The 27,637-nt window shown below is 37.8% G+C and overlaps 1 protein-coding gene across 3 annotated transcripts; it reads left to right on the top strand.

Annotated features, from left to right (window-relative positions):
* Nucleotides 1-5: 5 nt before the first annotated feature.
* On the top strand, nucleotides 6-26,633 carry SLC26A11 (solute carrier family 26 member 11). Of its 3 annotated transcripts, none has more exons than XM_058170864.1 (17): nucleotides 6-231; nucleotides 583-922; nucleotides 3,852-3,887; nucleotides 4,679-4,764; nucleotides 6,297-6,376; nucleotides 7,087-7,229; nucleotides 7,366-7,541; nucleotides 9,995-10,067; nucleotides 11,206-11,256; nucleotides 11,636-11,696; nucleotides 12,608-12,663; nucleotides 13,641-13,781; nucleotides 14,666-14,793; nucleotides 21,130-21,229; nucleotides 23,158-23,291; nucleotides 24,806-24,878; nucleotides 26,095-26,633. In XM_058170864.1, exons 2-17 carry the CDS (start codon nucleotides 763-765, stop codon nucleotides 26,184-26,186), a joined length of 1,590 nt encoding a protein of 529 aa, XP_058026847.1. In that variant the 5' UTR covers nucleotides 6-231; nucleotides 583-762; the 3' UTR covers nucleotides 26,187-26,633. The 3 variants fall into 3 exon arrangements, with proteins under 3 accessions (XP_058026847.1, XP_058026848.1, XP_058026846.1); XM_058170863.1 differs by having other exon boundaries at nucleotides 8-231; nucleotides 3,695-3,887; XM_058170865.1 differs by lacking the exon at nucleotides 3,852-3,887.
* Nucleotides 26,634-27,637: the final 1,004 nt, after the last annotated feature.

Genomic DNA, 27,637 nt, shown 5'->3' on the forward strand with positions numbered 1-27,637 from the left:
GGATCACGTGAGCCGAGAAGAGTCGGGACTCGGCTGCTTGGAATCTGAGGTTAATTTGGGTTTTGTTTGCCGGTAGATGAGCCCGAATTGTGGAATTAGAGGAATTTAGACATCGACCGGCAGACATGCAGACGCCCTCCGGAAGGGGCCGCTCGGTACCTTTGGAGAGCTGGTCAGCTTGTGCCTGGTAATATTCCGCAACCATCTTTCATCGCGACCTACCACACTAATGTAAGTTTTTTCTGGTCTTGATGACTAACTCCTTCTTCCCCGCCTAGCCTCGCTCCTCCACTTGGAACTCTCCTAAATTATTTTTGATCTCCTAATTTTAAGTCGATTGCCCGATTCCAGCCAGCTCTACCCAATGCAGGAGTACACAACAATGGTACACCAACAATTGGGTCGCAAATATTTAAATACCAGATGTGCTTAGGTCCATGTCGTGTACGGAAATTAGAAGTTGATGTGGCAATTGTTTACTGTTAAGCGAGGGACAATATTATTACAAGGCGGGATCCTCAGTTCCTATACAAAATGGAGAATTGGTAGTGTTGCCTAATTGCTATCCTATTCCTTTTCCAGGGATACTTATGAACTTGTGCTGCCAGTTTGTGATCTACTCCAGCAAAACCATTTGCTATGACAGCTGTGTTTTACCTGTGACTTTGCCTGATCATGGTTGAGATGGTGGATCCCAAGTGAATCAGTCTGAACCACAAAGCATCCAGCCATGTCGGAAAGAAACCGGGAGCGTTGGAAGCAATGTTGCAGAGCAACTGCAAAGAGATTGCCAGTGCTAACGTGGCTTCCCAAGTATTCTCTGCAATGGCTACAGCTGGATTTTATGGCCGGACTGACTGTGGGGATGACAGTAGTGCCACAAGCTCTTGCTTATGCTGTGGTGGCTGGTCTCCCCGTAGAGGTGAGGTTATTTAACATAACACTATATTTGTACAACTCCAAAGTACTTCTCCTCAGTCAGTATTCACGTTAGCAGTCTGACTGGCCTTATTGCAGAAAAGGTGCCTCATCTAATTGGAGAGTGAAAAGGAAAAGGATAAAAACTGAGTTCAAATTCAATTCCTTTTTTTTAAAGGAACTCTTGGTCTGACAATACCATTTGGTATTTGCTTTAGGGAATGAAAGATTAGACTAGCGTTCCTGGATGCCACCAAAGGCAAGGGCTGGTGGCTGCAGGAATGCATGTTTGTGAAAGAATGGCTATTATAGGCAGTCTTGTGTTTTAAGCTTTAGCCTGGGAGCTGATAATTAATTAGATAGTGTCCTCATTTATTCATACAAGTGTATGGTGCTTATTATTTGGCACTCTTACCACATGTGTTATATCCAGATGTTTTCGTTTTCTCACCTATCCTAGCCAAGGGAGAAATTGCAAGTAAGCTGGAATAGGAACATGGCAAAAGGTGATAGAGAACTTGCTGTATACCAAGTCAAAATATTATTCCAGATGTGGGCAATGTGCTGCCCATTACCATCTACCTGGTATAATCCCATATAATTTTTTAAAAAAAGGATTACAGGTAATTCTCAACATGACCACAATTGAGCCCAAAATTTCTGTTGCTAAGCAAAACATTGGTTACGTGAGTTTTGCCCCACTTTACAACCTTTTTGCAGAGTTTTTAAGTGAATCACTGCAGTTGTTAAGTTAGTAACATGGTTGTTAAATGAATCTGGTTTCCTCATTGTTGTTGCTTGTCAGAAGGTTGCAAAAGGTGATCACATGACCCCGGAATACTGCAACCATCATAAATATGTCAGTTGTCAAGTATCTGAATTCTGATCACATGACCACAGGATGCTGCAGTGGTCATAAGCTGTTGTGGCCCACCAGCAACCAGCAGAGCTGGCGGCAGACTCAGACAGTGGAGGAGGTTGGGGAGGAACATGGGCCAGTCCTGGAGTCTGGGGAAGGCTCTGATGAGGGCTCTGCATCGGAGGCAGAGATGGGGCCAAGGCTGTCTGACAGTTATCAGCTACCTTTGGAGTCGGAGATAGGTGGGGCAGAAGAACATCTGGAGCCTGTTCCAGATGTGCAGATGCGCAGAGCTGTCAGGAGAAGGGAACAATTAAGGAACAGGGGTCAACTCAGGAGTAAAGGCACAAGTGGATGCTGAATGGCCCCTCCTGTAGGAAAAAAATAGGAGCAAAAGAGGAGTAGTGTTTGCAGGAGACAATTAGTTCGTTTAATAATGTGAAGATTTCCTTATCTGAGATCCTGCCTCACAGAGGCTCCTTGCCAAGTATTTCATTGTACAGCGTTGCACTTGGAAGCTATCAGTCTGACAACTATCCAAGGACTGATAAGGTCTGTTGTTGCAATTCACCCTTGAAAGGCTTATTGCTGGAACTTTTCTGTATGTGAATGCTAGGAATTCACATTAGCCAAATAAAAAGGGCTTTTTTCAGGACAAGGAGTCTGTTTTGTGATTTTGTGAAGCCTAGGTCAGAACATAAGTGTGCAAAATAGTCACAAGTCATTTTTTTCAGTGCTGTTGTAACTTCAAATGGTCACTAAATGAACTGTTGTAAGCCAAGGACTACCTGCATTTAAAAATATTAATTGAGAAGCTGGTACACCACTTCTTTATTTTCTACAATGACTTTGTGCCCTTGCATACGTACAGTTGTTTCTCTGGAAAGGCAGTGCTTACTCAGGAAGAGAGTAAGCACAAACATAAGCAGTAGTAGTAGATTTCTAGGGTCTAGAGCAGTGTTGGCGAATTTTTCATGTTCTCGCGTGCTGGAAGTGGCATGTAAAACCGTCCTGAGGCAAATGCGCGGCCTCGCCGGCTCCCATCACGTTCCTGTGGTCAAACATGCGCTGGCCAGCTGGCCATCGTGCACATGGTGCTGGCGACCCTGGAAATGCAGTGTGCATGTTGGTGAACCTCTGGCACGTGTGCTGCCTCATGCATGTGTGTTGGCGAACCTCTGGCATGTGTGCCATCTCACACATACGCAGTCTGCCGACACTGCATGTGTGTGACGGCCAGCTGACCGGCATGCATTTGACCACAGGAATGCAACAAGGAGCTGGCGAGGGTGTGCATTTGCCTCGAGACGGTTTTGTGTGCTGCTTCTGGCACACGTGCCATAGGTTCGCCAACATTGGTTTAGAGCTATAAAAGGAACAACTTATATAGTTTTCCTTCCGGTAAATGAGTATTTTATATCTAGCCAATGCCATTGTGGTAGCCATTTTGTGGATGCCCACATTCCATGGGAAGTCATTTTGAGATAATGTCTTTTTCTCACAGACAAAGCCCTACATGCATCTACCAGCCTAAAAAAAGATTGCTTGCCCAAGTTATACTCTGGCAGGTATTTGTTTTCAGAATTCATTTTCTAAAGTGGTTGCTAAGTGAAACTGCAACTGTGTTTATAATTTGACTTCAGCTTTCTTTTGCTTTGCAGACCTGTGAAAGTAATAAATGTGTAGATTTGTCATAAAATCTTTTTTTTCAATACCTTTTAAATTGTGACTGTTCCCTAAATAAGACAGTTGCTAACTGACAACTGTCTGTACACCTTTTAAAAATAATTCAGCAAATTTTCTGTTGAATGCAATTTGTATTTTGTAGGCATTTCATATCCTTTGTGGTCTTATTGGCTTACAGTTCTTCAAGTACTATGACTAGTCTCTGACATTGCCCTCCCCTCTCTTTCACAGTATGGTCTGTACTCTTCCTTTATGGGTTGTTTCATCTACTGCTTTTTGGGGACTTCCAAAGATGTAACGCTTGGCCCAACGGCCATCATGTCCCTCTTGGTTTCTTCCTACGCATTCCATGATCCCGACTTGGCCGTTCTCCTCGCCTTTCTTTCAGGTTGCATCCAGTTAGCTATGGGAGTCCTCCATCTTGGTAAGACTTGATTGCTTTTATATTGGTCTTCTAAATCCACTGCCCTGTTGCTATTATTGGCCAAAGAAGATAATTGGGAGTCAAATCTGACAAAAAAGTAGAAATGAGTTCCCTGTTTTTGTATCCTCAACTTTCTATAAATTACAGGGCATTTTTCCAAATATTTGTGCAAAAGTACATCATTGAGTTCATTGGAGTATCTGCCAGATAAGTGAGTACATGATTACAGGCTCATTCAAACTCTTTTTCTTAAAGTGATTTGTGAATTATTCTTCACCTTTTGGTAGACTCTGATACTGTCTGCCTATATTTTTTTGAATTGGATGTCCATGTGTAATTATGAAGAGAGATTCACACGTTTCAATTAAATGCCAGGTGTACTTTATTTAACATACTTTGGGATGGCAATGCTTAAATGAGATGAACTCCATAGTAAAAAAATGACTCCAGATTATGCATTCAGATCATTTTGTTGTTCTTAATCTAGTTTTGAATATACAGCTAAATTGACAGGGTTCCTCCTAAAATAGAACGTGATGCATAGAAGAGTCCTTATTTTAAGTAATAGCTGGAAAGAATCTCTCTCTCTCTCTCTCTCTCTCTAGTCCCCAGCTTTATCTAGTTAGTTGCCAGGTGGTTTTCTGCTTTAGAAAGGGAAAACTAGAGATCCTACAAAGGAAAGAGAAGAGAACATGATAGGAAAGTGTCTGAGGAATGGATAAGAACTCCAGCTGGTCTAACTCCCAAGGTGAAATAAAAAACTAAGGGATATTTTTTTTCATTCCTGGCAGGTTTCATTTTGGACTTTATCTCGTATCCTGTCATTAAAGGCTTTACTTCAGCTGCTGCAGTCACCATTGGCTTCAACCAAGTTAAAGTAAGCTGTCTGCCCTTGGCCTTTACATTACAATTTTAGGTGAAGGGGCTTCTGTAGGAATAGGATAGAGGCCAGGCCAGCCTATTAAGTGAAGGCACCTGTGATGGAATGTAGTGAGGAGGTAGATGGTGTATGTGTGTGTTCTAGAGGAGTAAGAGCAATTTGGCTCATATTATGTGTGAAAGAAAGAGGGTGAAGACAACCCCTCCCTAATAGTTCACAGAGTATATTGTAGATGCATATGGTAGAGTAGAATCTTGCTCAGTCTAGCAAAATTTTGTCGGTAGATGTGAAACAAAGAAATCAGCTTGAAAGAATTGCCATGTGTCATTCTTGGTTTGGGGTGTGACAGTCACTGCCCTCTAATGATTGGGAAGCTTATAGGAGATTTTAATTATGAGAGAAAGAGAGAAAAGGGGGGTGTTTACATTCCAACATTTCTGCAGCTACTTTCTAAAAACTTCTGAAAACTTCCCTTAATTTTGTTCTGTTTTCATTTCCTACTTCTTAGTTTCAAAAGCAAAGAGCCTGATTTCTTGAGCTTTCCAAAATACTTAAGTTTATATAATTGTAGAGCTCAACAGCGTCCTTTCCCCCATGACCCATTTTCTGTAAGCATTGTCAAGGTTTGTGCACCATTGAATTCTAGGTCTCTTATAACATCAATATTTCCTCTGTGGTTGACCACAGCCAGCTATTTGCAAGAGGCTGAGATGATAGCAATCACAGATACAGTTCTTTGTGCTTGTGAGCGTCCAAAAAGAAGCCTCAGATCTTTTTGTATAGAAGGTTTTGCTTCAGTTCACTAAAAACATTTTCTGGCTTATTACATTACCAAAATATTGGTGGAAGCTGTCTAGGCCAGGGGTCTCCAACCTTGATCCCTTTAAGCCTTGTGGACTTCAACTCCCAGATTCCCTCAGCCAGCAACGTTGGCTGAGGAACTCTGGGAGTTGAAGTCCACAAGTCTTAAAGGGACCAAGATTGGAGACCCCTGGTCTAGGCCATCCCTTTAGACCCATCTTGGAAGTTGTTTACTAGGCCCTAATAATTGTTTTAAGAATATCAAAAACAAAAAGTGGGGAATAAAGTAACAAATTAGAACTGTAAAATGTTTTAAAATTTACAGATTGGCTGTTATGACTATACAGTATATAATATTTTTTATGCCAAAAAAGTATCAAACATTTTACAAGTATAAAAATACCATCTTTGCATTTGCAAGAACTTTAATATATGTTAAAACTTAAAATGGTTTGTAATTAAATGGAAAGTTGTACTAATGTATATTGTAAACCCAGGTTTCTTGAGAAGCTACCTAAGTCATGAAATATATTATTCTCTAATACAGTATGAAAGATTATCTTGTTTCAAATAGCTTCCAGAGTCATTTCGTTCATATAGTATACCCTCCATATGTGTGTGTGTGTGTGTGTGTGTGTGTCTATCTGTCTGTCTGCCTGCCTGTCTCCCTGTCTCCCTGTGTGTTTGTTTTATCAATTCCTTTCTTGTGTATGTTTAATTTTCCATAGACACTTCTGGGTTTGCAGCACATTCCAAAGCAGTTTATCCTACAAGTGTATTATACTTTCTGCAGAATTAGTGAGACAAGGTAAAAAAGTGTTTTATCTTTTTTTTTATTCTTCCTCTTCCTGTTTACAAAAAATGGGAAATTAGTGCTAAAATAGGATGTAGAATTAGAATCTGGGAATTATACATTTTTTTTAGAATGTTAGTGTTACATTTCAAGATCTTTAAGCATTCTAAACCCTGAAATTGTGCAAGCTCAAATGTTGCATGGGGAATCTTAGAATGGAGCTAAAAGCTGGAATGCTGACAGGTTTTTGGAGCATATCCATTTTTTTCGGCACACCATAGGGCCAAAATTTTTTTCAATGAGGGCAAAGAATAAATGATCTTAAAACTGTAGAAATCGGAAAATAGCCTGACAAATACTCATCTGATCTTTTATGCTCAACTGGGTCATTTTTGAGTGGATTATGTTTACTTTGAGGTTAACGTTATTTTTACAAAAGTTAAACTATATATGCTTACAGGATATGTTGTATGAATGAATAAAATCTGGGCTTTGGTTTTTCAAGCTTTTAAATCTCATACTTCATATTTCCTTTAGTTTATTAAAAATCTAATTCACTAGCAGAGAAGCACGTGTGTTATTTCAATATAAAAAATACAGGTACCTTGCTGGCTAAATAAAGCGATGCACAAATTGGAGAAAGGTCCATGCTTAAAAAAGCAAGTAGGATGGAGGCCTTTTATCTGTACAGAGTTGTTGCAGACCAATGTCATGATTATCTGCAGGGCTGGAGATGCCATCCTTGGGGTCTGCTGCCTAATAGTGCTTATGGTCCTTCAGCAAATGAAAAAAAGCATCCCCAGGACCCATCTGATGGAAACCTTGCCTGTCAGAATCAGTCGATATATAATTTGGACAACAGCTACAGGTTTGTCTGTCCTGTCCTCTAAGCAGATGTTTAATTTTCTTCTTGGAAGTATTTTTGTAAGGTCATGTCATGATTATGGAATCTATGCCTATCATTTGACTATGCAGAACTTTATTTAAGACTCTCTTCCTTACAGCCCGTAATGCTCTTGTGGTTCTCTTGGCTGGTCTTGTGGCCTATTCTTTCCAAGTGACTGGCTCCCAGCCTTTCAGCCTGACAGGAACGATTCCCCAGGGACTCCCTCTGTTCCAGCCACCACCGTTCTCCATCATCACACCCAATCAGACTATTAATTTTAAGGAAATGGTGCAGGTGTGTATTTCTTTTTTATTGGTTCAATTTCTGCCTCTCTGTTTATGTCAGCTCTTCTAGATAGATCAGACTTAAGAAACCAATGCCATATAGTTTAGGACTACTTTTATTGTAACAGAATCTTGTTAGTCTGAATGCACTCTCCCTACCTCTTTATCTCTGTGTAAACTAGGGGAGGGCTTGTTTGAGAAGTTTTCTTAGTTTATTTTCTTAACCTGAGCTTCAGGCCCCTTTTATCTGACCTCTGCTTTGGTAGCAATACTTCCTCCTGTCCTTCAAGGACATGCATTCTATAGTTTGATCACAACTTCACAAATAAATACAGTTAAACTTACAGCAGATTTGGTTTTAGTCACTCTCAAAAATGAAGCAATAGAGTTTAAACATATTCATCAATATTCATCAATACCTGTTACAAAGGTCTTTTTTGTAAAGGTCATACTAAACAAGTGCTCCACTAGCAAAGTAACAACCCAATCTTTTACAAAAGAAGCTGTGCAAGAACATTATTCAGACAAGCACAAATGCACTTAGCAACTGTGGACACTGGAAAAGCAAAACAGACAACATCTTCCAACAAAATTGATTTTTTAAAAAAACCAATAATTGAATAAAAGTTACATGCAACTTCATCAAAAGGTGCCTCACAACTTAGCTTACCACAGCACAACCAACACAAACTATGAAAAGTATAACATCGCTATATATCAAAAAACATCTCAGAAACAACCAACAGGCTATTACAATCACACGGCATCACTATAGTATATAAACTAGATAGAGCCCTCCAGAATATTTTAAGGGAAAAACAGACCCAAGAAGAAGAAAAAATGGAGACATCTATCACATATAGTATAAGGACCATAACAACCACTATGTAAGCCAGATGTGTGGAAGACTAGCAGAGTGCATCAGTCAGAAGACACAATGAAAACTTAATTTCACAACACATGGACAGATCTAACCATAGTTTCAACTGGAAACTGTGAGCATCCTAGATCAAGCTAAATCCAAAAATGTTAGGGAATTTTATTTATTTATTTATTTATTTTGTCGCACAGTATATATAAGCATAAGCATGAAATAGTTATACAATATAAAAGCATATATGTAAGTATGAGTATGTAATAACTATATTAATTGGATATAATGAAAGAAAACAATAGGACAGGAACGGTAGGCATGCTTGTGCTCTTATGCACGCCCCTTACAGACCTCTTAGGAATGGGGTGAGGTCAATAGTAGACAGTTTTTGGTTGAAGCTTTGGGGATTTTGAGAAGAGACCACAGAGTCAGGTAGTGTATTCCAAGCATTAATAACTCTGTTACTGAAGTCATATTTTCTGCAATCAAGATTGGAGCGGTTAACATTAAGTTTAAATCTATTGTATTGTTGCAATTGAATTCCTGGAAGCTTGGCACTAATCAGCCATCAAAAGATAAACCACATTTACAATCCACTTAAAAGAGACAATAAAAAAGTTAAAAAGAAAATTAAAAGTGAACGCTTCTAGAACACCAGCAGAGCAAGCTACTGCATATAAAAAGAGAACAAACCCCATACTTAACAGCACTGATGGTGTTACCCTCATTGGGTTATGAAATGTCTGCAAGCAAACAATCAGAGAGCAGCAAGGACTCCACAGTTCAACCCTGAACTTCATATATTCTCTTCTATTGTATTTGTGTAATTTGATTGATGATAAGATACTGAAATATTGGATTTTTTCTTAGGGTTGTGGAAAGAACTGGGTTTAAAGCCCAAAATGTATCCAGGTAATATAGGGGGTGCACAGGTAGGACCTGTTAGGAGCACCTTAAAGACCACATTTTCTCCTGGACTAGGGTGGTTGCCCTCCACGTTTGATGCACCCTCTTGAGGAAAGAGGGGACGCGATGGCTCAGGGTCTAGGACGTTGACCTTGTCGATCGAAAGGTCGGCAGCTCAGCGGTTTGAATCCCTGGTGCTTCCGTGTAACGGGGTGAGCTCCCGTTACTTGTCCCAGCTTCTGCCAACCTAGCAGTTTCGAAAGCACGTAAAAATGCAAGCAGAAAAAATAGGGACCACCTTTGGTGGGAAGGTAATAGCGTTCCGTGTGCCTTTGGTGTTGAGTCATGCCGGCCACATGACCACGGAGACATCTTTAGACAGCGCTGGCTCTTCGGCTTTGAAACGGAGATGAGCACCGCCCCCTAGAGTCGGCAACGACTAGCACGTATGTGCGAGGGGAACCTTTACCTTTTTTACCTTGAGGAAAGACACATTGATTTAAGATATTCCTTCCCAATCACATAATGTCTTTTGAATCCAGATCTCTGCACAACTCTAGGATTTACTCTTATCTCTCTGTTACATTTCCTCCATTGATATGGGACATCCCTCTTGTGGCCGTAGTTCCCTCTTCTTGATCAAAATTGCAGTGAAATACAGCTTCCCTCTTCCATCCCTGCAGGGCATTGGTCCTGGTTTGGCGGTGGTGCCTCTCATGGGACTGCTGGAGACGGTTGCTATTGCCAAAGCATTTGGTAAGATCATTATCTTCTTTGCATATTGAGATGGACGGAAGGAAGGCAGGATTATACTTCCCTGCACACCTGACACCTGAAATGAAATTTTACTCCTATTGGAAAATAGTGGCCTTTGATCACAAATCATAGTAAGTCCTAGTCTGTTTCACAGTGGATTATTGTATAACATTTTTAAATTAGTTTATAACGCAGCATACAAAGAAAATACAAAAGTAAATAATAAGAAAAATAGGGAAGGAAAAAGGGAAGAGAAAAGTGGGGGAAAGAAGAGGGGAGGGGGAAGAAAAGGCATTGATTTCTGACTCCCTTCGGTCCAGTAGAATAAGGCATTAACTTCAAATCTCAACTTTTTACTTTTACATAATAGTTATAAATTAGTCATTTCTATCACAACAAATCTATGTTGCACAGTGGATTATTGAATAAATCACATTAGCTGGAAATGGAATATGGTTGGTTGAGAGCCACCCAGAGTTGGTTATAAAATGGATGGCTATATAAATGTTTTAAATAATTTAAATAAATAAATAAGGTGCACAGTGCACAAAATGTACCAAAATCACAGGGGTGTGTGTGTGTGTTGAAACTATAGTTACAAGCAGAAATGGTGGATCTGTGGCTGTCCTTAAATTGGGGAATGATAGTTTTCAACCTCAGCTAGAATAGCCGGAGTTGACAGCAACATCAGAAGGAAGCAGACAATGTACCCTTGGACTAAAATGTGAAAATTGTCTTAGGCTAATGGTAATTCAACGGAAGAGGTAGCTATTTTCTTGTCTCTTCCTGCTTTGAAGGGATAGAAGGTCACCTCTGCCAGTGGAAGGATTAGGTAAAGAAACAGAAATCAAAAGTTACCTGAAATCGTGAGTGATTTTTTAAAGACAGTATTACTCTGCAGTGTAAATTTCAAAGTCCCTAACTAGCTTAGTTAGGATGATGGGTAGTTATATCAGTTACAATGCTTTAGGGAAGTATCATTTTCTAGGATCATCTACTCTGCATTACGGTGTTTCTATTAGCTTCACTTATCCCCCCGCCTATAGTACCTTGCAAACTTCTTTTCTGTGGCTAATGCTGTAATAAGTTATTCTTGGTCAGATCTGTATGTAACAATGCCTCTATTTTTGCTTATTAGCCTCTCAAAATAACTACCAGATTGATCCCAACCAGGAGCTGCTAGCCATGGGTAAGGATTTTGCACAAATGTCTTGGTTGCATTTGACTGGATGAGAAGCTAAGCCAAGTGGGAATGAACCGGGTGGGGGTGGGGCTGGGGGATTCTGGGAGATGCAGTTGTCAGGTGCAATTATTGTAATTAGTGGGTAAGCAGAAAGAATCTTTGGAACAGGCTTCATTGGAGAAACCTCATTTTCATCACTTGCAGCTTTAGAATTTTTGGTTCACTGAGTTGGAAGGCATGTTGTGGACTAATCCATGCTCAACGTAGGAAATCCAGAGGAATTGGGGAGAGTGATCCTAAGGCCTCTAACAGTCCAGGAGAGAAGACAGCAAGTCTTGCAATGTCACTGATTCTGTTCCTGACTTTCTTCCTCGATACTCTGTAGGGTTTACCAACCTGTTGGGATCCTTTGTCTCATCCTATCCAGTCACAGGTAGTTTTGGCCGGTGAGGAAAACTTACTTTCTCTCTCTTTCTCTCTCTCTCCTTTTGGTAAATGGAGGATACTTATATAGCTTAATAAGGTAATTCGAAATAGTATTCTGCATGCATTGCTTCCCATGGATTCATTACCCTTTAAAAACTCTTAAACCTAATGAAAAAAAGCTTTTCATAACATTTTACTTTGTCCTTATGGAGAGAAGGTAGCTCATGTCCGTTGCATGATAACGCACGCAGCACTTTAGAAAGGTTGCATTTACTATAAAGTTATTTTTTTCCTTATTATTCAGATAGGCATAGCCATTTGAGGAACTCAGTTGAAGCTGGATATATATTTTAATGTTCAAAAATGGTTGTGAGTTAATAAGGTTAGAAAAAGGTGATGCTTGAGGCCAATTTGGGAAGCTTCCTAGATCTTTTTTGTTTTAGGAACAAGAGGAAGATGATTTACCCCCACAAAAGTATCTTGTCTTGGAGTTGCACTTTGGACTGAAAATATTTTTTCATAGCTGCTCATTGTCTGGGGGTGTGACCTTACTCTCTTTGGCTGATTATTGACATGGAGGATTTTTTTAGCCGAAAATCACGTCCTTGTGGAATATGAAGGAGAAATATATAGGTGAAGCAGTGGAGAAATGTGGTTGTGGACACAGCAAAATGAAAGCCACATTTTTATTATAATTTCTTCATTTTTTAATTTTAAATAAGTTGATTTTTTTTCTTTAGCCTCTTCCATTTAATCTAGTCTTAAATCATAACTTGCAAACTGATAATTGAAGAATGTGAGGAGAGAAATAAAGGAAGCATAGCCAATCTTGTGGAAAGAGCAGTAGGTTGCATGTATGCATGCCTTTGATACTTCTAGGCTTAAAATAAGGTTAATCCTTTGCTTATAATGGCCTTGTTCACAATTGCAGGACAGCAGTGAATGCTCAGACTGGTGTATGTACTCCTGCTGGAGGACTAATTACAGGTAGGAAAAAGAATAATGCCTTTGTTGGAGGAGAATAAACTGGAAGCAGAAGGTTATAAATTACGAATGTGCCAAGACAAATCTCTCTTCTGTTGCTCTCCTTCTTTTAGTAAGCCTTTCTCCTTCTTTCACTAAGCCTATCCAAAGTGTCTCTGAAGACATGTAAATACTGCAGCTAAAATGCATCAAATGTTATGTCTATGGAGATTCTCCATCATCCTGGTCATGGTTGTCCCAAAGGTGCTGTCAGTTTTGGAAGGCAATTTTCTTTTTTGCTTCTTAACTGCCATATATTTTAGCTGGGGAAGTTGGGAGGGGGTTGTTGTTGGAGCGGTAGAAATTTAGTCATAACAACGTTCTGTATTCAAGGACATCCTGCGTCTGATGGAGACTGCCTGAAGATTGTATCCAATTGAGTGTGAAGAGTTGATTGGACAATGTGATGAACTTGTGGGTGTGGGACAGGGCTGTGAACTGTCAACTGGGTGTGGAAAACCTGGAAGCTTTCAGATTCGGGTTTTTCCAGCTGTGCCAACATGACATCTCTAATAGATTGGAACTTTGAGGAACCTCAAGCCTCAGAGCTTTATTTCGTTGGGGGTGTTCCTTGGAACCCTGACAGGTGCTTTTTCAAGGGGCAACTGGACTTTCTGGTTTTTCTTTGAAGACATTTTGCTTCTTGGATGAGAAGCAAAACACCCACCCAAAGCAGCAACAGCAGGCAAACTAAATTAAACCAAGATTGTTAATGTGGCAGTTATGTTCATCTCCCAAGTCCCTTAGAATAGTATGGCTTTTCACCAGTTTCTGGATGGCTGTCACAAGTTCACTTCAACTTAGTTGTTTTTATCACTTCACTTTATGGAAAACCTCTGGCATAGTAATGCATCCAACCCTGCTCTGCAACCCAACTTAATTGGAGCTTATTATAAACTTGCATTTTGACTCATAATATGGATGTCTCTTTTCTTTTATAGGGGCCTTAGTACTCTTATCTCTAGCCTACCTTACGTCCCTGTTTTACTACATTCCCAAGGCAGCACTGGCAGCAGTCATCATCTGTGCTGTGGCTCCGATGTTCGATGCCAGGATCTTCCGCACATTATGGCAGGTTAAAAGTATGAGCATGGATTTCTTGTCCTTCCCAAAGATGGTTAGTTAGAAAACATTTAATACTTTCCTATAGACACTGAAGATGGTTAGAATTCAAACCTGAAGGATATGGGTGATTTGGGAAAAGGAGGAGTGGGAGAAGCAGAATGGAAAGTTCCTCCTTCTCTGTAGCTCTTCTTAGTGCTGACTTGGTATTGACTTTCTGAAATTGAATTAATCTGCTATTTCTCTATGAAGAAAGAAGGAGTTGATTTAGGACTCTGGCAAAATCAAGATGCTTTTCATTGTTATGCAGACTCTTAAACAATTAGGATGCAGGCTATTGGAACCGCATCTTGGAAGCCCTTTTCTAAGAGCACGTATATTGGATGGGGGTGAAGGAACTGATGGGTCATAAGACCTTGCAGCTTTGTGTTATAGCCAGTGACCTACAGGATTTAAGTTAGATCTAGAACCGGTTTGAGTTGTAAACTTCTTGTTTATCCTGGTGCAAGGGACAGCACGTTGCTTCTTAAAAACAGGAAAACGTGAATCCTTAACCTGTCCGCAGACCATTGCAAAGACGACATCAGATCATTTTTTGTCACTTTGTCAACATTAATTTCTTACTTCTGCCAGCAGATGGGGGCTGTGCAGTCTTCCTACTAAGCTACATTTCCTTGTCTAATGTTGATCTTAGAAAAGGTAGAGTGGGAACCAGTGAGTTATGTACAAGTTGTCTTTTGAGCTTTAGTTATAATCACTTTCTTGCACAACTTACATCTACACTCTTAAAACGTTGGTACCTAAGCCTAGAGCTAGTTTTCTTTCTAATTCCCTGCTTGTTTTATCCACTTTTGCTGATAGGGTGGACATGTCCTTGATTGAATTCTCTGTTCTTTTTTCACAGGGCTAGATCTGGTGCCTCTTTGTGTTACGTTCTTTGTTTGTTTCTGGGAAGTGCAATATGGCATCATAGCGGGGGTGATGGTTTCTGGAATCCTCCTGCTCTACCCCCTCGCCAGGCCTCGGATAAAGGTTAGTTTTTAATTCACCGAGTCAGGCAGAGTGTGGAGAATACTATTTGCTTGGGCCAGAAAACAATACATGGTAGCCATACATAGCTGATCGTAGAATAAATTCTGTTTGCTTCTATGCTCTGATTGATTGGACCTATTTAGGGGGAAACGGGACGTGGTGGCTCAGGGGCTAGGATGTTGAGTTTGTCGATCGAAAGGTCGGCAGCTCAGCGGTTCGGATCTCTAGTACTGCCGTGTAATGGGGTGAGCTCCCGTTACTTGTCCCAGCTTCTGCCAACCTAGCAGTTTCGAAAGCATATAAAAATGCAAGTAGAAAAAATAGGGATCACCTTTGGTGGGAAGGTAACAGCATTCCGTGCGCCTTTGGCGTTGAATCATGCTGGCCACATGACCACGGAGACATCTTCGGACAGCGCTGGCTCTTCGGCTTTGAAATGGAGATGAGCACCGCCCCCTAGAGTCGGCAACGACTAGCACGTATGTGCGAGGGGAATCTTTACCTTTACCTTATTTAGGGGGAACAACTAATGGTTGACTTAGGCAGTGCTAAATAATGATGTCAGCATTTATATATAACATAGGAATATGTAGATATTTGTTTTTGGGTTTTTTTTGTTTTTTTTTTTTTGTTTTTTTTTTATTACTTTTTTTGCAACAAACAAACAAAAAGAAAATACATTATTACACCCTTGTGCTATACATAAAAAAAAAAAAAGGAAGATTTGGGTCTTCGGATATATCCTCACGATCGCCAAAATCCACGTTCTCGAGGTACAGGTACCGAAGCGTCCAATGTTGCAAGCGCAAAGTCCACAAATGGTTTCCAAGTCTTCCAGAAAATATCTTCTTTATACACACCACTTCTAATTTTAATATCACATGTCATTTTATCATTTAAAGCTAATTTCCACATTTCAGAATTCCACTCTTCTATTCTAAAAATCACATCTAGTTTCCAATATCTAGCTATTATAATTCTACCTATTATAATCATAATTCTAATCAATTCTTTTTCATATTCATCAGAATTTATAATCTTATAAACCCTACTAACGAGTCCCTTTAGCCCAATTTCATCTTTCATAATCCGAGATACTAAATATTCAAATTCAGTTTCACATCTATTTATCGAATAATTTTCCCTTAGTTTTTTTGTCCATTTTTCTATCTGTATTTTTTCAAACCAACTTAACCCTAATTTTTCAATAATTTCTTTATTCCTCTTCATTTTCCATAACTTTTATCCAATCTCTAATAATTTCTATATTTTCCTCTTTAATCACTTCATTACGTTTTATATTATTTTTAATCGGCCAAATTCCAGTTGTCTCCCCCAAAAAGATTATATCTGGAATTAAAATTTTAACAAATTTATTCCACATTTTACTTAATCCCTTTAACCAATAACTTCTACTTACACATTTTAAATTTGCTTTATCTAAAAACCATCTTGATCCAAATTTCTATATCCCTTAACTCTAAGTCTCCAATAGTTTTCTTAACCTTTAGTTATTTTTACCACTATCCGGATACCATACGCACAGTAATAATTAAATAATTTGGGGATTCCTAATCCACCTTCCTTTTGATTTTGATACCACATTTTCTTCACTAATCTAGGTCTTTTGCCACCATTACAAATTTATCCAGTTCTTTCTGATATCCTTCAATATCTTTCTCTGTCAAATTTAGTGGTAGCATCTCGAATAAAAAGTTGAACTTGGGCAGCAACATCATCTTACACATTGCAATTCTACCAAACCAAGACAACTTTAAAATTTTATATTTATCTATCTTCTTCTCAATTTCGTTAATCACCACATCATAATTAAGTTTTTTCAATTCTTTAACCTTAAGTGAAAGCACTATACCCAAATATTTCAATGTGTTTTAATCCTTATCCCAAATTGCTCTTGCATATTCTCAGACTCATTACCATTACTATCCATCAATAATTCTGACTTTGACCAATTTACTTTCAATCCTGTCATTTCCTCAAATTCTATCAAATGCTTATATATCTTTTCAGATCTTTCTCTACATTTTCAAAATAATTAAAGTATCATCCATACAAATTTATCTTATACCCCTTATATCCTTCTAATTCTTCATCTTTTTCTATCATTTTTGTCAATATTTCCATAGCCAATAAAAATAATGTTGGGGACAGGGGACATCCTTGTCTCGTACCAGCTTCTAATTTTATCTCTTCAGTTAATATTCCATTCACCTTCACTCTTGCACTGCTCTTTTGGTACAATTTTGAAATAACATGTATAAACTTATTACCAAAGCCTAAAGCCTCCACAATTACTTTAATAGTTTCCCATTGTACAGAATCAAAAGCTTTAAAAATATCCAATGATACTATACCAATTTTATCACCATTATATTCAGCTACATCTATAATATTTAATACTCTTCTAACAATATCACTCATGTATCTACCCTTCACAAAACCTACTTGATTATAACTTATATATCTATCTATAAATCTATTTAATCTATTACTTATAATAGCAGTAAATATCTTTGCATCCTGATTAATTAAAGAAATGGGCGATAGGACTCAATCCTTTCTAAATCTTTATCTGGTTTAGGAATTAGGGATATCACCGTTCTATTCCATGACGAAGGTACTTCCCACCATGTAATATTCCATTGAATAATTTTTGCAATCTTGGTATTATTAATTCTTTAAATTCTTTATAAAACTCAACAGGTAATCCATCCTCACCTGGAGCTTTCCCTAATTTTAATTTTTGTATTATTCCATTAATCTCATCTTGTGTTATATCTTCTTCCATCAATTCCTTATATGTTTGAACAATTTTCACCACATACTTTTCTAAATAGCTTTGCAATTTTCCCGATTAATTGGTTTCTTTGAATATAGATTCTGAAAAAATTTCTAACCACTTCACATTTCTCTAATTTTATAACATCTTATACCTCTATCATCTATCAAAACTCCAATTTCTCTCTTCTCTCTTTTATCTTTCGCCATCTTTGCCAATAATTTAGAATTTCTATTACTAAATTCAAAAATTCCTATTTAAAATCTCAAATTTCTTTTTACTAACTCTGTATCTTCTTCTATCATTTTATTTCTTAACATATTAAGCTCCTGAAGAATTTTTTTTCTTTAGTAAGCAAAATTGATTTTCAATTCTTTAATCTGATTTTTATCTCTTTCCATTTTAATTTTATAATTTTATATTTCCTACTTGATAATTTAATACTCTCCTCTAAACACCGCTTTCATCGCATCCCAAACAATTTCAAATTTAACCTCCCGTTATCATTTAATCTCCAACTTTCCTCCAATTTTTAAGTATCCATTTTTATCCTTTTCATTTTATACAATTTCGTCATATCTCCAATAGCTTCTTTTTTCTCAAAATTAAAATCTAAGTCCACCATAACTTCTGCATGATCAGAATCTTTAAAATTCCCACATCTACCTTATCCACATTATTCAACAAATCTTTAGAAAGAAAAATATAATCAATTCTAGAATATGTATTATATATCTTAGAGAAAAAGTGTATACTCTCTCAATTCCTTTAACCTCTCTCCACACATCAACCACGCCGTTTGAAGCATCCACATATTTAAAATCCCCATTTTATTTGCTCCTCCACAGCGGTGGGATTAGTACTGTCTATTTTATCTCTGATTAAATTAAAATCCCCAGCCACAATTACTTTCCTACACTTTCATTCTCCAAAATTTTGTTATTTTTCAAGAAATTCTCTTTGTTTTCATTCGGTAAATATAAATTAACAAGTGTCACTTTTTCCTCATTAAGATTTCCAACAATTATTACATATCTTCCATCTTCATCCAAAATTACCTTATGTTTTTCAAAGTACACCCTATCTGATATCAGTGTTGCAACTCCTCTAGCTTTTGAAGTTCCAAATGCTTTTTCATATATTTGCATACCTTTTATATACATTCTATTTGAATCTTCAGATTTCTGATGGGTTTCTTGTAAAAATAAAATGTCTGGTAAATCCCTTTTAATCTTAAATTCCAATCTTCTTCTTTTAATCTGATTCCCTGTACCCTTCACATTCCATGACATTATTTTTATAACTCCCATTTAAAATATAAATTTTTTAATCCTATCCCCGCATCTTCCTTTCTGTGCCCACCACCCAACATTAAACTACCATATAACCTATATTTAACATATAAACAACAATAAGAAAACAGAAAAAAAACAAAAAACAAAACAAACAATAAAGTACAAACAATCTTCTTCCCCCACATCCTCATCGGTTTCGCCTCTATAAAGAGAATGGGGGAGAGGGGACGTGCCAATGCCCGGGGCACTTCTTTCGGGCTGTCTATTTAAATTCATCACTCAAAAAAAAAGATAGCGATGACCCGCATTCAGCTTCATATTTTCCAAGACTCTTATCTGCTTCTTCTCCTACTGTATCCTCACGACTCTTCTTCTGTTCAACCAACACAGGTGATATTTCTTTCCTCTTTAACCCTTTAGAGTCTTGCCCTCCAATAGCCCCTTTTTCTTCTTCTGGGATTGGTGTTTCCACGTATGGTCCACCCATCTGAAGCATTTGATCTTTTATCTCCATTAAATCCTCCATCTCAATCAGTCCAAGCTCCCGTAAATATAATAATGCATCTATATCTGGGGTGATTGTACGCATCCTTCCTTTATAAAAAAATTTCAATTGTTGTGGTGGCCTCCAATTGTATTTAATTCCATTATCTCTCAAAACTTTTGTAATTGGTTTTAAAAAAAATCTCCATGCCCTTTCTTCTCTTGATATATCCGGGAAGACTTGAATAGTCTTCCCTTCAAACTTCAAAGCATCTCCCAACTCTCTCACCTTGGCCATAACTTCCAACTTATCACCAAGATTTGCGAACCTGACAAGCACATTCCTGTTAGAACCATTTTGCCTTCTATATCCAATTCTAAAACACTTGCCAGGTCTGCTATTGTGAACGTAAGTTGTGTATCCAAATCATTAATCCATTTCAGAACCCGCTGTTTCAATTTATCCTCCTTTTCTTCCGAGATTCCTCTGATAACCAAATTATATTTCCTCATCTCTTCTTCCAAAAGACAAATTCTCTTATCTTGCTGCTCATTTTTATAAAATATTTTGCCAATTTGCCGATCTACTTTTGCCTCATGTACATGCATCTGCTCCATTTCATCTTTAATCATTATCATTTCCTCTTTTTGTTTTGCAAAGTTTTCATTCATCTCTTGCTTCAAATTTTGCATTTTGGATGTCAGTTTCAATGTCATATTATCTATACGCTCTGATAGTCCTGCTATTTTTTCCCCAATTTTATTTAAAGCTGCAGCAAGTTGCTGCGTTTCTGAAAGTTGTTGAGTCATTTTGAAAAAAACCAAAAAATTTCCCAAACTAGGATTCCAAACCAATTTTACAGAGGGTCTTAGTGAAGATCAAAGGACGGCAGTCTTTTAATTGAAGCGAAGCGGCTTATTTGCACTGTTATCTCTCAAGTTCAAGGATACTCCACAAGGAAACACAGAACCTCACAGCTAACATTAATCAGTGCCATTTTTCCTCCACGTCAGCAAAGCAGAAAGGAAGACAAACCAACTTAAACTTCGAAACAGAATCCTTTTTTTTCTGTAATATAAACAAGCTATTAATTTGCTCTCAAGAGAAAAAAAAATAAAGAAAAAATTATCCGCCCAGTAAAATCCTCTTGCTGCCAAACAATCCAACAAAAGGTCAGTTTCTCTTCTCTTCAATTAAATTCTTCTCATTATCAGATTCAGTCCTTAATATTCACTCCTTAGCCTCAGCAATAGAAAAAAAATTTTTTTTAACACAGAACACGATAGTTAATTTTGGAAAAACAAAACACAGCAATTTATTCCAACTTATCATGTCTGCCGGCCGGCTCGGTCATCCCACGCTGTAGAAACTCCTTAATTCAAGCCGTTTCAGATGGCCTACCAGTTTTAAATTCAATCTGCTGGGCTGTTAACACTTTCACTTCGTGATTTATTAACTTTCATCCATAACAGTGCATTCCAAACGGCATAAATTCTCATAAATCTTCATTAATAAGCCCTGTGAAGTGAAGGAAAGGTCCTTACCCCACCACGGTCATGGCCACGCCCATATGTAGATATTTGTATCTCTTTATTCCTGCCCAATTTTCAATTCTACTGAGACTTTAAATAACTAAGAGATACTATTTAACCATTGAGATAATAAATGGTTTGATAAATACATCAAGAAGCATTGTAATGACTCAAATTACATACTTGGATTCCTTCCCACAATACTTCTACCACCTTTTTCTCCAGGTTGTGAGAGACAAGGCAATAGTCATAAAGCCTGAGAATGGCCTTCAATTCCCTGCAATTGATTTCCTCCGGGATACTGTACACAAGCAAGCTCTATCAGGTAAATTGTATATGCAAACTTCCTGAAATGAGACTTCAGTATATCTCCTCTAAGAGATTTAATATTCCTCCTCTTGGGTACCTCTGGAAAAATAATTGTTCCATGTGGTTACTTCCATGTCTTTCAACAAAGAACAAATAGGATTTCAAGAATGTTTCAGTGTATCGGTATGCCTTTCAAGGAAATGTCCACAATACATAGATATTAGAACTAAATGAGAAGGGTTTCCAGTTAACAGTTCTTGAGCTGAACAGATGGAACTTCAGAATACGTATTTAAACAAACATACGAAGTAGAATAAAGATTTTAATCTTAACAAAATGAACCATGTCCTTCATTGGTGAGAAAAGCACATAGTCTGGCCAGATTCTTTTGCAAATACCTGGTATAGCTTACTAGTTCTTTGACTGATTTCTTTCTCGCATTCTTGTTTTCTGGCTTCTTTTCTTTGAAGGACAGAGTGATTTGTTTGTGGTGGTGGTGCTGGGCAATGTGAGAAGGCTCATCTGCCTCACATTTACCAAGAGATGGAAAAGGCCTGAGGAAGAATGTTGCAGCAGCTTATTCCTGTCTCTTTCAACGGTCTTCCTAAATCTCCCAAGTGCTAGAAAAATTAGGATATGTGGCCTGCGAGGAATGCTATGGGGGGATGTCCTCTTCCCCATCATGACCTTCTATGAAACAGTCTGTCTTCTCCCCAAACTGCACTCTCAAATGTCTTGGACCTCCCACAAGTTATAGACAGTCAGTTCAACCAAATATGTTGCCGTTAAGGAGAATTATAGTTCCAAAGTGCCAGGAAAGGAGGGGAAAGCCTTAATATATGCGATGGCAGCCTGATCCAGGAACTTGTGTAGCTCCCCCAACTATCAACCTGACTACCTAAAGAGAAAACTCAGAATGATTTTGAGTTTTCTTCTCCCTCCTTTCCTATTTAGGAAGAGACCAGCACACTCTTACTTTTCTGCAATTTTGTTTTATTATCATTCTGTTGATGATAAATCTGGACCTCATGATGATTTACAGAAGATCATCATGATTTGTAAAATGCGTACAGTGTCCTGTTTGTGTATGGATGTTATTGTGTGCTTAGCTCTTGGTTTTCAATAGCTAATTGCTTTCGTCGCTTGGCACCTGGTTCACTCAAGGTTCTTGTCAAAAACAAAGCACAACCCACAAGCATGAAGACTGATATTTCTACAATAATATACAAGGTTCTTAGTCTTTTCCTCTTTCCATTTTTTTTCTTGGAACTGCAATTTGACTAGATTAGGCTGAGATTAGGCTGAGATGTGTGGCCTGCTCTGTATGAGTCGTGACTGTGGAGGGAGTTGCATTTGTGTCTTTATACAGATTCAGATTGTACATTTTCACAGTTTCATGTCCTCAAAGAATCAAACTTCAATTTTCTGGATTGCTAATCAGCATGAATTGGTGGTACGACTCCTGAGAGTTGGAATCTTAACACATTCTGGAGGCAAAGTTTGAGCCTATGTGATTTTATAATTTAGTCCATATTGGTCAACTTACATTTCTATACATTTATTGATATTAGTTCAATAAATGATACTATCTGAGCCTCTGAATGTATTTTTTTTCTTTTAATTTCCAGTCTTAATTGTTATAACTTCCTTCTTCGCAGATCAAGTGGGAAAAATCTGCTAAAGACAGCTAATTTTATATTAAACAATAAAAGCAGGATGATTTGAATGTTAAAAAGGTTATTTAATTTACATTAAAAATTATATAATTCGGGGGAAGTGAATGCAAAACTTCCAAAAGTTGTGAACCTAAAAGATTTATAAAATGTTCTTCCATTGTTTTATTTTTTCAAATCTGGACCAAAATATCAATCTGTTAATGCAGCTAGGAGTCGGACTGTATAAGACCTTCATTCTTTCAGCACACATAATATTGTCTTCCTTCAGAGTCTCAGCAATGCAGTGTCATTCTGGACTGCAGCCACATCAGCAACATTGACTATAGTGTGGTATTGGGTCTGTCAGAACTTCTGCAGGAATTTCAGCTCCAGGAACTTTGCTTGATCTTCGTTGGCTTGCAGGTGGGAGTTTGCCTGGGAGTTGGGGGTGGTAGGAGCAAGTGTAAATTGTGGCTGGGTAATTTAACCTTAAAGAGACTTAGAGCCCTAATAATTTTTATTTTTGTAAAAAGAAAATACTGTTTATTGACAAAGTATATACTTTTCATGTAGAAGATTTTAACGCATAAATACAGATATTCCTTGACTTATAACCACAATTGACCCTCAAATTTCTGTTGCTAAACGAGATACTGTATTTTTTGGAGTATAAGACGCACCTTACTTTTTGGTGTGGAAAATAAGAAAAAAGCTGATTGGCAGGTGGATTGGCCTCAATCAGCTGTTCCCAGAGGTGAATTTTAGCAACTGGTTCCTTGGTTGTGAGTCTGTGCCTTGCTTTTTTGAGGGGTTTTTTTTCTGCCTCTGAAACTTCTGAAATTCTGTTTCAGAAAAAACTTTTTTCTCCCTCTGAAAGCCTCCGAAACAGAGCTTCAGAAAAAAAGCCTCTGAATTTGGGGGCTTTTTTTCTGAAACTCTGTTTGGGGGCTTCTTTTCTGAAGCTCCGTTTCAAATACTTTTTTCAGCCTCTGAAATCTCCGTTTGAGAAGCTGGGCGGGGCTACATTCGGAGTATAAGACGCACCCAGATTTTCACCCTCTTTTGGGGGGAAAAGGTGTGTCTTATACTCCGAAAAATATGTTATTTATTAAGTGAGTTTTGCCCCATTTTACAACCTTCCTTGCCACAGTTAAGTGAATCACTGCGGTTATTAACTTACCAACACAGATGTTAAGTGAATCTAGCTTCCCTCTTGACTTTGCTTGTCAGACGGTGATCATATGACCTGAGGACACTGCAACCATCATAAATATGAGTCAGTTGCCAAGCATCCGAATTTTGATCATGTGAACATGAGGATGCTGCATTTTTTCATAAGTGTAAAAAATGGTCATAACTCCCTTTTTTCAGGGCTGTTGTAACATCAAACAGTCACTAAACGAACTGTTGTAAGTCGAGGATTGTCTGTATAATAAACTAAGCTCTTGAAGAAATGCTCTCAATTAGCATCCCCTCTAGTTTTTACCAGGTGCTGGCTAGGAATATTGACATGTGCAACCCTACTGTATCTCCACAGCAGGATAGTGGAAATAGTTGTAGTGTTGTTTCCTGTATAGTCTCCTATATATAGATTCCTATATAATTTCCTATAAATTCATAAACATACCAACAATGCAAAGTTTCTGAAACACAAAATTCTCAATGTCTGTCTAAAATATAGTCTGCACGTTATATGGACTGTCTTATACTATGTCAGCCCACTGAGTTATTTAGCACTGTATTCTTTCATTTAAAAGAATTTGTCTAATTCTACCTTGTAGCCAGAGAAACAAAGGGTGCAACTTGAAAATTTAGATAAGCAAGGGATCTGTTCTGTCCTCGAACCCTCCCTCCCTCCCTTTCTCCCTCTTCGAAAAGCTCTTATCAAAAAAAAACAAAAAACTGATTAATTCTCCCATTGTCCTTCATGCCCACAGGCTCACGTGCTTGAAGTCTTCCGGGCTGCTGACTTGAAGGGTTTCCGTAATTTTTCCACCCTAAATGATGCAGGTAGGCAAAGATCTAAAGAAAGTTTACTTGGTCCTTTGCCATAGAAAAAAAATATTTTCCAAACTATTATCGGTTGAAAAGTCAGTATAGGTAGTCCTTGCTTAACAACTACAATTGGGACTAACAATTCTGTCATTAAGCCTTGTGCCATAGTTGTTGAGCAAAACATCATGTGATCACAACTTACAATTTTACTGCCAGTTTGTCCGTTGACTCAGCTTGTAGGAATCTGGCTGGGAAGTGTGCAAATAGCATTTGTAATGACTAGGATTGGTTGAAAATTACTTTTTCAGCATAGCTCTAACTTTGAATGATTGATAAACAGGGTAGTTGGTAAATGAAGACTATCTTTTATGTACACTGAGAGCATATGCACCAAGACAAATTCCTTGTGTGTCCAATCATACTTGGCCAATAAAAAAAAATCTATTCTATTCTATCTATAATATACTCTTGGAAGAATGTATGTACTGTGAGGTGTAGTCTAACCCTCAGCCTGAACAATGAAACTGAATACAAATAAACACGTGGGGAGCAGAATGCAGCCCAAAGTTGTAAATTATAAGAGACTGTTGGTGGGGGCCAGCCTAGACTTACTGGTTTGTTGCTGGGCAGGAGTGATGCAGCTACCTAGAGCCTCTTAAATGACTTGCTATGGCATAGTCCAGCATTATTTTTTCCTTGCTTCTGCAGTCCTTAAGGTAAAGGAAGATCAGAACAGAAGTATTTTCTTATAGTGAGCTAACTCTATAGAGATCTTTGATTTTTTTTTTTCTTGTGCTTTTCTTCTTGAGATTAAAGGGGAAAACCTCCTTGTCATTTTCTCCCCAATGTAAAAATCTTCTGTTTTGTTCATCTATTGCTAGGGAAAGTTGAATGTGATGATCCCAGCAGGGAACTTAGCATTTTGAGGAATAGCTTACTTGCCCTTAAGATAATTAAGATCCAAAAGCAACAAGAAGCTTGATTCAATCCAATGTCAGATATTATCGGTTGACTTTAATGGTTTTTAACTCAACTGATTTTAATTTTTGCGCATGTGGCTTGGACATAATAAATCTCTTATAAACACAGTACAAATGAATACTATTTTTATGTATTATCTATCTGTTCACCTGGCTTTTAAAATCCTTAGATTATCTAAAATAAGCAAGATTTGAGTTATAGAAACTACAGTATATCAGATTCATAGCATAATGTATATTTTCTGTTGTAGAAAAAAATCTTGGAGAATTGCACATTGCCACTGAAGAAGACATGTTGGGTGACAGCAGCAGCATACTGAGTACAACTGGCATCATCCAGTGAAGGAAGTGAGCTCATTAAGGACTGTATCCATCTAACAGGAGAACCTCAGCTTTGGGTCTACAGAATGGTGCAATAGAGCCTTAGCAGAGTCTGTAGCCACTTTATGATTTATGGGCATTAATATACATCTCAGTCGGGATTCAGAAATCATGGGCACTTAGGAATTTTTTTAATAGGAAAAATGAGAAACTTCAACTCAACAAATACAGATACAAACAAAGAATTGAAAATCATTTCAGGGATCTAGGAAAAACTTGTGAAATCAGTGTGGGTTAAATACTTCCATGACTGTAGCTTATCACATGGGTGCTTTTAACATTTCTGAAATTAATGATATTATTAATGGAACACTATTCTTCTGAATTGCACTGTCTATGGCAAATCATTTCCAGCTATACTGTGTATACTGTAATCTGTAATATTCATTTCAATAAAAAATGAAATGTTTGATGTCTTTCTTTTACGAAGTTTCTATTAAACCAAATTACTTGCACATGTATAGATCAATTTATGTATCTGATATATTTGAACCACTTTTCTATTTGCCATTCCATTTTTTGTATAGTTGCTATCATCCACTTCTAGCATTCTGATGTGTCCTGCTTATTTATCTGGCTAGTCATTTGTCAAGAACCTTCATATGCCAGCAAGACATTGATTAAGTGTCATTAAGTAAGTTATATCTTACAAAGCCTGTCTACTTGGTATCCATGTAGACAGGCTTTGTCCAAGAAGATCTGCCTTTATGTCTTCTTAATGGTACATTCCTTGCTGCTATAATCAAGTCCATTCAGCTTGCTGTTACTTGTCCTCTTTGCTTTCTTTCTGTTTTTCCCAGCATCATGAACTCCCAGCAAGGGAGCTGGGTTTTGGCAAAAATCTGTCCAAAATACTATCATTTGATTGTGATCATTTGTACATTGAGTCAGAACCTTGGATTAATTTGTATTATGACTTATTTGTTTTCTTGACTAGCCATCCATGGTATTATTAGAAGTCTTTCAGCATCAGAGTTCAAAATCATAAATGTTCTATTTTGCTTCTTTAAAGTCCGACCTTCATATCCATAGAGTATCACATGGAAACTCAAGTCTTGTACAGTTCAGATATAGACATGACATGGCATCTAAGCATTTTTTCCAAGGCCTTTACTGCTATCCTGTTGGTATGAGACTTATTTCTTGTCTGCTGGTTCATTTACTGTTGATAGTGTTAAAAAGCAGATACTATCCACCATTTCAGCACTGTCAGTCCTAAGACTAGATATTGTATCTATTGTCATTAGCTTTTCTTTATATTTAATTATCATCCCCATTTTTTTTCACTGTGCTCCTTAATTTTCAATACTAGAGCTTGCAGATCATTTGTATTATTTTTTTTTTGCTATTAGTATACTGTCACCTGCATACCACAGATAACTGATTTTTGTTCCTCCAACTTTAAAGCCATCC

Source organism: Ahaetulla prasina, chromosome 2 (genome assembly GCF_028640845.1).
Source record: "Ahaetulla prasina isolate Xishuangbanna chromosome 2, ASM2864084v1, whole genome shotgun sequence".
In the NCBI taxonomy this organism is placed as follows: domain Eukaryota; kingdom Metazoa; phylum Chordata; class Lepidosauria; order Squamata; family Colubridae; genus Ahaetulla; species Ahaetulla prasina.

Bases quoted from the DNA above. Each gene is read 5' to 3' on its own strand.
- SLC26A11 (XM_058170863.1), top strand. From the start codon at position 731: ATGTCGGAAAGAAACCGGGAGCGTTGGAAGCAATGTTGCAGAGCAACT. The intron at 6,377-7,086 runs GTAAAAAAGTGT...GATTATCTGCAG, and splicing joins TGCAGAATTAGTGAGACAAG to GGCTGGAGATGCCATCCTTG. The intron at 7,230-7,365 runs GTTTGTCTGTCC...TCTTCCTTACAG, and splicing joins AATTTGGACAACAGCTACAG to CCCGTAATGCTCTTGTGGTT.